The 9421-nt window shown below is 49.4% G+C and overlaps 1 protein-coding gene across 1 annotated transcript; it reads left to right on the top strand.

Moving 5' to 3' along the window:
- The first annotated feature begins 6874 nt into the window (after window positions 1-6874).
- LOC123169441 (noroxomaritidine synthase 2-like) lies at window positions 6875-8587 on the top strand. Its single transcript, XM_044587314.1, has 2 exons — window positions 6875-7426; window positions 7700-8587. The coding sequence occupies exons 1-2, from the start codon at window positions 6875-6877 to the stop codon at window positions 8420-8422; spliced, it is 1275 nt and encodes a 424-aa protein (XP_044443249.1). The 3' UTR covers window positions 8423-8587.
- The last annotated feature ends 834 nt before the right edge of the window (window positions 8588-9421 follow it).

The following is a 9421-nucleotide window of genomic DNA, read 5'->3' as shown; positions in this document are numbered from 1 at the left end:
ACATTGGAGCTGCAAATAGTGGTGGAATTTGACTGGGCAGTGAAACGGCATCTACACGCGATGGGTCGCGGGCACTGCAAAGGGCGGGTGGGGCAGGATGTAGGAGGATTGACTGGGTGACCGCCGTGGACTGCAGCTCGCGATGGGCTTGACCTCCCTACAGCTGCGCGGTGCTGGACTGGGATGGCCTCACCTACTTCCCTTGCCTGAAAAAGAAATGATTCACACGGCTGTGTGAGCAAACTCAATGAAACAACACTTAACTTTCTCAATGTGTACATAGATGACAAATTGAAAATACTAAGATTACTGGAGTAAATTGAAAAAGAAATGAACTTTCTCAGTGTATACTAAACGAAACACGCACATATTTTCATCTCGGTGACCACATGACAAAATTGGATTACTAGAGCAATTTTCTCCATCATGAAAAAGCAGTGTCTCTTTTCAGCCGAAACAAAATGGGCACCTCTGAAGTTCGAGTATGCTAGTACATGCATTTTGTCTGAAATAGAAATACTTTACTTCAATTGAAGCAGAGAATAGAAACATTCTGCAGAGTGTGGAGACACAAAAATCAAGGCAAAATGAAGAAAAGCACATAATGCCGCCCAGGAAACATTCCTCGATGGTCCACACACTGATGAGTCTGCAGTTCAGGAAAGAGCCGAGGAACGGTGTTCGTTGTAGCTTGATGCAGCCACACATATGGGCAGAAGGTGGACCTGCACATGGAGCACAAAATCGGTGTAGCTGCTCGAGATCGCGATGGACCGAGACTATCGATGATTGGCGGTGGGGCAGAGGAAGGAAGGGGAGACAGGGCGGCGAGCGAGAGCCGAGTGGTCATTGAGGAACTGCGCGACCGACATCGGGGGCGCGTGGGGAATACCCTACCTCAATGGATCTAGGCTCACGGAGGAACGAGGCACCATGATCCAGTGTACAGAGGCGGGATCCGACGACGGCTGGAGGCGGGAGCTCGCAAACGAGCGCCGACCGGAAAAGGTGGCGCAGGGTCTAGGCTGCCGCCGGCGGATCTCGTGACTGGGGGCGGCGGCTCCGGTGGCCGGCAGCGCAGGGGTGGATGTCGCGGCTCCGGTGGCCAACAGCGAGTGGGCGTTGGGGTCGGGTGGTCGGCGGCAGGAGGTCCATCGGGGGCAGCGGCAAGGGTGGCGCGCTGGGGCCGAGGGGCCGGCGGCGGGAGCCGCGCCGGAGTCAGGGGGCGGCGGCGGGAGGTGGTCGGGGGGATCCGGAAGGAGGCGATGAGGTGCGGGAGGAGGGGTGGGGTGGGAATGGGCCGGTTAGGTTTTACCTTTTTTGTGTTTTTGGGAGTTCGGGAGAGCCTGACAGAGCCCTATATAGGGCCGCCGTGATCCAAATAGCTATTCTAATCCTAGGATTAGAATAGTGTTGTCCTATATATATATATATATGTGTGTGTGTGTGTGTGTGTGTGTTATTGTTGTTCTGTATGCAATCCCATCGCACAACACACACATCTTATTAGCAGCAACCGTCTGTGTTCTTATCGGTCTTCAGACACAATTCTGATTACAGACCTGTTTGCCGCGTATCACACACATCCTGTTAAGTTGAGCCGTTTCTGTTCTCATGACTCAATGTAAACAGTTCATCCGAGTGAACCGCATACCGTATATCGCACACACCTTTGATCTGGCTAACCGTTTCTTTTGTGTTGCCTAATCACAAACAGTTCACCCGAGTGAACCGTATGTTGTGTATCGCACACGCTTCCATCTGGCTGCCCATTTATTTTGTTCCTCCTCATCGCAAACAGTTCATTAAACTAAACCGTATGCCCTTCATCGCACACGCAATTAAAACCTGAACCGTGTCTGATGCATCCGTCATCGCAAACGTTTTACACATTTCTGACGGTTTTCATACAGCACCGTTTGCGATTATGGCATCGCACATAGTTTCTCGAAGGGTCTTTGATCGTAGTGTCGCGTTAGTAGCATCCTGCTGTTACAGTTGTGCCGAATATAGTGTACAAGATAGGTTACAGTTGGACTTGTAGTTGTATTGTGTTTAGATAGGATATGGAGTCGTGTCCAAGTAGGACACTTGTATCCTAGGCCTCTCATATATAGCGGGGTAGACACATGATGTAACTTATGCCAACATAACAGCACAGGAACGCAGGGGAAGCCGGCGGCATGTGCCGGCGTCCAGCGCGACCGGGTGCAGTATTGGGACGGTGTCACGGGGAGGAGCGCCCGTAGTCAGGCCCCGGGGATGTAGCCATGATGGTGAACCTCGTTAACAAATCTCGGTGTCGTTCTCGTGTGATTGCTTGGTTCTCGGATGATCGACGATATGCCTCGGATTTATTCTAACAAGTGGTATCATGACCTAGGTTGTTCGGAGGTGGAATGTTGATTTAGAGGAAGATCGCCGTTGAGTTCGTCGTGGAGACGACGTGTGAAAGAATCAGTCTTCATGGCCGAAGCTACTGCTCGGACGAGGAAAAGTTTTTTCCGTGCAAGTCGTCTTGTACCACGATCGAGTTATCTGTGGATCTCGGCGAATCGGAAGCATCGCGGTGGAAGGATCTTGATCGGCAGGTGCAGCGCGTGCGAGGCGAGCAGGCGCGCACAGTGCGGGCTGGCCCAGGCGGGGCTGGCTGGTGCACGCGGCCCAGACACGGAGAAGCTGGCTGTGCGTCAGGCACACTGCACGGAAGAGCTGCAGTGCAGATCCGATCGAATCAAACCGGATTTGTTTTGGACAAAAAGTGGACCGAGTCCTCACGTGATACGACGAGACGTGAAGCAGATCAAATCGGCAAGAGGAATATCCATTGATATGCATCCATCGGGAATTAGCAAGAGACAGGAGGCATTGACAAGGAAATTGCTAGTATTGGAGTTGTGCCTGGAGCGGTTACACGTGAAGACCACGATTAGTTGGATTTCGGTAGTAGTACACGGAGGTTTTGTTCGTGCTCTTGGGGATCACGGGAAGACTGCTCGATTATTTTTTCGCAGGGTCAGCCATACAAAGAACCATGGCGCCATCAGATATCAGGTTTGAGGTGGAGAAGTTCAACGAAACTGGAAGCTTTGGGTTATGGCAGACAAGGGTGAAGGATTTGTTTGGCACAACAGGGATGCTTGAAGGCGTTGCGGGAAGTCATGTCGGCTGTGATGGAATTATCATATGATTGATGGAAATTCTTGAAAGACGATTTGAGAGCCTCGAGCATGTCATGCAGTCGGACAAATTCGGCTGGGTCGGACTAGATAGTCTGACGGATCGACCCAAGTCGGTTGGTACAGAAGACGGTGGTGGGATCAGCGACGATGACATAGGAGCGTGGTGCTGATGGTGACCGACTTCTCGGCATGGAAACGCGTGTCGCAGGCCCGAGAGCTTGTGTGACTTCGACAAGACTATGGCGCGGGGTTGATTCAAGGTGGTGTACACACGGAGCTTGAAGTCGACGGGGCGCGGGGTGGGACGTACAACCACCATGGAGTCATGTTGAAGGTGGAGTTGGAGTCTGACAGAAGACTTCACTTGGTGCTGATTGAGGGGCTACGGCGTAAGTCGACGGAGTTGAAGCCTATTCAGCGGGGAAAAGCGAGGGACACATAATTCGGACTGGAGCCCAGTGGTCTGATGGGAGCATGAAACTCGTCATCGGTCGGTGATGATCGATGGTACTCTGCAGTGGGGTTGAGTGGTGTGGGTTCGCGACCCGTAATAGCGGTGAGGTGTGCGGTATGCATGGGACATGGAGACATGCCAGGGCTTTGGTGGTCATACATGTGGTGAGACAACTGTGAATTTGACTCGGGATGACTACAAGCAATGCTGAAATTCCTTCAAGTTTCAGACAGTCGGTCAAGGAGAGCGGTGATGTTGAGTTTAGGTAACTCTTATGTGTGACACTCAATATATGAGTTGTTCACTTTCACGCAGGTCAGTGATCGGTATGTGATGGCGTTGGACGGATACTCTGAAAGTTGGAAGCACAAACTAGAGTAAAGAGGAACTTAATTTTGCTCGAGTGTTGACTATGTCAAGAAAAGGAGGGACTACAAGTTGCAGGTGGAGTCACATGGAGTCTTTGGAGTAGGAGCGGTACTATAAGCTCAAGTCCAATGTACATGGAAGTTTGACGCATTGACAAATTCGGGGTGATGGAGAATATTCGCCAAGGTGGAGTTTGTTAGAGTTGTGCCGAATATAGTGTACAAGGTAGGTTACAGTTGGACTTGTAGTTGTATTGTGTTTAGATAGGATATGGAGTCGTGTCCAAGTAGGACGCTTGTATCCTAGGCCTCTCATATATAGCGGGGGTAGACACACGATGTAACTTATGCCAACATAACAGCACAGGAACGCAGGGGAAGCCGGCGGCATGTGCCGGCGTCCAGCGCGACCGGGTGCAGTATTGTGACGGTGTCACGGGGAAGAGCTCCCGTAGTCAGGCCCCGGGGATGTAGCCATGATGGTGAACCTCGTTAACAAATCCCGGTGTCGTTCTCGTGTGATTGCTTGGTCCTCGGATGATCGACGATATGCCTCGGATTTATTCTAACACCTGCAGTGGTGTAACTTCCCTATTGATTGTGTTTGAGATGGTGAGCCTGTCACACCCCGGTGATGGAGCTTGGTTTGAATTACCTACATGAACAAGTGAGCATCTAGGAGCAGCAGGGATCAGATCTGAGTATTTGCCAGGAGATGTAAGAGCTTGGAGGTAAGATTTCCTAGGATGTCGACGAAAAATGTGTGTCCATGTATCTTCCTTCTCTTGAAGGTATTGATCAAGCCCCCAACATGAGTTTGGTCCACCATTGCCCCATAGAAGGAAATTGACTTTGAGAAGAGGGAGTGAGATGTTACCTCCCTTGATGATGGACAAGCCAACTTCCTTAGATGAGACCGAGAATTTGAATGACCAATTGTGGAGCAATTTAACTTTGAAAAGAGAAGCACAACCTCCGAAGCATGATAAGAGAAGAGTGCCCATTGATTCCTCTGTAAGCTGATCTATGATCGAGTGAATACTCCGCAACTAAAAGAAATTCTTCAAGATCTTTACCTTCTTCAAAGTTGATCGGTACCCCCCATTTTCTCCAAACTTTGGCTGCAAAGTCTTGTCCAATGTTGAAGTTGATATCCTCCGGAACCATGATGTAACGACACATGGGATATTGAGGGGTGGATGGATGGTCGCCGGACGGTTGGGATTGCCGTTGGCAGCCGACAATGTGCGTGGACAGACGTGCCTCCCTTTTATTAGCCCCCCTCGTAATTGGGACAAAGTTTAATCATAAATTTAACTACTAAAATATAATTTGTATATAACAAAAATAGTCTTTCAAATACGAATCTACTAATGTAATTTCCATGATATACAATTTATATTTGATTAATCAAATATAATGTCAAAGTTTAGCACAAAATAAAAAGGTAACTAATAAACCCGGAGGTAGGTAGTAGTACTAATTCTTAACTAACCAAATCATAAAGAAGCCACTTGTTCCTTTGTTCAAGATGGACAACATCATTCAAAGCTGATGCGGTACACGCAAGACCTCTGGGTGCACTGTACTTTTGTTTGAGAAGTTAAAGCCTCGACAAAATAAAGGAAAACAAACAAACAAGCACGAGGTTGGGCTTGTTGTTTGGTGAGGTGGCACGGATGTTATACTCCGTTGTGGCATAGTTATGTCACATCTAGATGAGTCTTAGACACATCTTAAAAAAAAATTGTGTAAGTAATAAGTAATTAAAACATCGTACATTCATGTCCTTATTACCATACATTCTTATATCCTTGATCTAGATGTGGCATAGGACGGAACTAGTTTCAGTAAATTTGGATCTATTCATTTTACTTTTTTTGCGGGAAAGCTTGTTGATCTATCAGATAGGGGTACAAATCAAGTTAGGAGCGAAGACTCAATTTATGCAGTCTCGTCTGAGTCAATTAACGCAGTACTCTTAAGTCTTAACCGCTCGGCATGAGCGGTTAGCTATCTTACAAATCAACAATTAATACAGGCACCGCTCATGTGGACTGAGTTAACTCCTGGAGCCCAACAAACAACGAAGAATTAGACTTGGACATCTCTGGTGAACAGTCCTTTTCCTGAGCAACAAGCCAAACAGCATTACACGAGTCAACCAAAGTTAGTTCCCAAATAACAACATCTACTGTTGATAACTGCATACCGATGCAAGACTGAACAAACTAGGAGCTTCCGAAAATTATTATTTTGGAAAGCTTCCGAAAGCTAGAAAGTTTTTTTTTTGGCAAACAGCTGCAAACTATAGTTGAAAGCAAAAGAAACATCCCCTAAAAAAAGGGCAAAAGAAATAATGACGAGCTTAATTTTTCAGAATCAAAGATGACAAAGACGATATTCCCTCCATTCTTTTTACTCCGCATATAAGATTCATCCTAAGTGAAACTTCATAATGTTTGATCAAGAACATTAGCAAACAATCATGCTTGCAACACCTACGTAATTTGTTTTCTACGTAACTTGCAACAAAAAATTTCCTAGTAATAGATAACGTAGGTGTAGTATTTTTGATTCACGAGTTCCATTTTCCTCCATTTTTTATTCCATTTGAAGAAGCCCCCTCCGGAGTAGAGAGCGCAAAGATGTGTGTCTGGTAGAGAGAGAGAGAGAGAGAGAGATGTTTCACGATCCCAGCTCTTGTCCTGTTATCCACCCCAAGGAGGAAAAGCTGATCGCTCCGGTCCAAGATCTTGTCAACTGTCTTGACGGGCAAGTTCTAACTAATTTTAGCTGCCTTTTAGGAGTTATATAAATCGAGCCTAGTTAGCATCTCCTGGCAAGCATAAAATTAGCATCAGTTAAAGATGGCACTCTCCTTCTTGCTTCAACTACTACTCCTAGCACTACCCCTTCTCCTCGTCTTCCTTATCAAATGTAGGAGATCAAGCAACCCATTGCTGCCAACGGAATTGCCTATCGTGGGCATGCTCCCTAGCCTTATCGCCAACTGGAACAACCTTCATGACTACGCCGCAGCCTTCTTGTCCGCCTCCGGGCACAACTTCGAGGTACGCGGCCCTCCGGCCACCAGCGTACGGTACCTCGTCACCTGCAGCCCGGCCAATGTTCGCCACATCTTCACCACCAACTTCGCCAACTACGTCAAGGGTGAGGAGCTCGCTGCGGTCCTTGGACTACTGGACGGCACCATAGTCACCGCCGACGGCGAGTCCTGGCGCCGGCAGCGCGACACCATCCATCGTGTCCTGACCAGGCCACGGCTGCTGGCCACCCTATCCCGCTGCTGCCGCGACGAGATGGCAGGGGGCCTCGTGCCATTGCTAAGCCACATGACGAACGCGCGGGCCGCCTTCGACATGGAGGACTTGCTTGGGAGGCTCGTGCTCGACATCATTGTGATAGCAGTGTTTGGCTAGGACCCGTGCCGCTTGGCGGCGTCGATGCCACACATGCACATCGCCGCGGCCCTGGATACTCTCATGGAGGTGGCCATGCGCAGGCACATATTGCCTTTGTCCTGCTGGAGAACGATGAGATGGCTCAACATCGGCCAGGAGAGAAAGCTAGCAGAGGCAGAAACGGTGTTGTACGGGTTCGTGGCTGAGAGCATTCAGAGAAAGATGGCCGGCGATGCCACAGGCACCGAGGATGACATGCTGTCCCATTAGGTCGACAACCCCAACCCGGACCCGGATTTTCTTAACCGGGGCAGAGAGCCCACTGACTTCCTGATCAGGACGTTCATCAACTTCATGGTGGCGATGCATGACCCGATGGGGTCGGCCCTGTCGTGGCTCATCTACAACCTCGCCACGCACCCGCACGCCATGCTTGCCATCCGCGAGGAGCTGGCGCCCATCGCCGCCGCACGACGCAAATCTGCCAGGGGCGTCGTGGTGTTTGAGCCAGACGAGACCAAAGACCTAGTGTACCAGCGCGCGGCCATGTTCGAGTCACTGAGGCTGTACCCGATCGCGCCCATGGAGCGCAAGGAGGTCCTCGCCGACGACCTGCTGCCTAGCGGCCACAAGGTGCGGGCCGGCAGCACCATCCTGATCTCCACCTACAGCATGGGGAGATTGGAGGAGGTGTGGGGAGAGGACTGCCGGGAGTACAGGCCGGAGAGGTGGCTGTCATCCAACGCAGACGGGAGCGGCCACACGCTGCGGCACGTGCCGTCTCATGAGTTCGTCGCATTCAACACCGGACCGAGGGCGTGCCTCGGCAAGAACATCTCCGTGGCGCTGGTGACATCCATCGTCGCCACGGTGGCGTGGAACTTCGATGTGGAGGTGCTGCATAGTAACACCGTGAAGCCTAAGCTGTCGGTTATTCTGCAGATGAAGAACAGGCTCATGGCCAAAGTTAAGAGGAGATCAGAGGGCGACTGAGGGAACACCGATCCAAATTAATTGTCACTGATTTTGTACAACTTATACTAAATCACCAACAATTAAGTTGAATCAAAGAGAGTAACAAATAAGCAAATAAAATTTTACGGACTTGAGCATATGTGACACCTAGCAAGCCGTATATCTCCCAAACTAGCTCAGCATCCCAAACTATATGTTACCTGAGGGAAACGTTGCAAAAATTTGACTCACCAGCACACACTGCACGCTGCAGACGTGGACACGCCGAGCGAGCGCTCCTTCCCCGCAGCTTATTGTGCTTGATAAGCAAGTCTGTCAACCCGTGCATTCCACGTGCTATATATTATAATTATTATTTGCACAGTTTGCATTAAATATGTTCAAAGGATAATGATGATTGGTATTTAGATCCGTTGTGCTAAGTTTTTTTGTTGGAGGGGTCGCCACCACACTTTATTCAAGCATTAACAATGCACGGTACAAATAGGAATCCAGGGATGGTGGATAACCAAATATGCAGCCCTGCGTTAAGAAAGACAGAGACTTTCGCCAGATCATGCGCTTCGAAGTTTGCTTCTCTTCCTTCATGTATAACTCCTGAATCAACAAAGTGCTGCATTCTCTTCTTAGTATCCCGACGGTGCCGCAACTCCCAAGCAGGTTCCCGCCAGATGATTAACAGTAGCTATGCAGTCAGTGGCGACCCTGACACTCGAGCGATGGAGATGTTGTGCCAGGGAGAATGCCTCACGACAAGCGTGAGCCTCAAGGCTTTCGAGGTCAGCACGTCCTTCAAAAATAGTCACTGAGGCTCCCAAGTACTTCCCCTGGTCATTGCAACAAGTAGTCGCACTAGCACCCCTGCCATTGTTTCTTGATATTGTCGCATCCACGTTGATCTTGCCTACTCCATCAGATCCTTCTAGCCATTGTTTCACAGCTCTTCTGGACTGTCCTGCATGATTCTTCTTCTCTCTTGCTAGCACCATCTCAAGATCTTCTAAGAGCATTTGAATG

The sequence above is a fragment of the Triticum aestivum genome, chromosome 7D, assembly GCF_018294505.1.
Source record: "Triticum aestivum cultivar Chinese Spring chromosome 7D, IWGSC CS RefSeq v2.1, whole genome shotgun sequence".
Classification (NCBI taxonomy): Eukaryota; Viridiplantae; Streptophyta; class Magnoliopsida; order Poales; family Poaceae; genus Triticum; species Triticum aestivum.
Note: the sequence above shows the minus strand (reverse complement) of the source record. Positions and strands in the feature narration are given on the sequence as shown.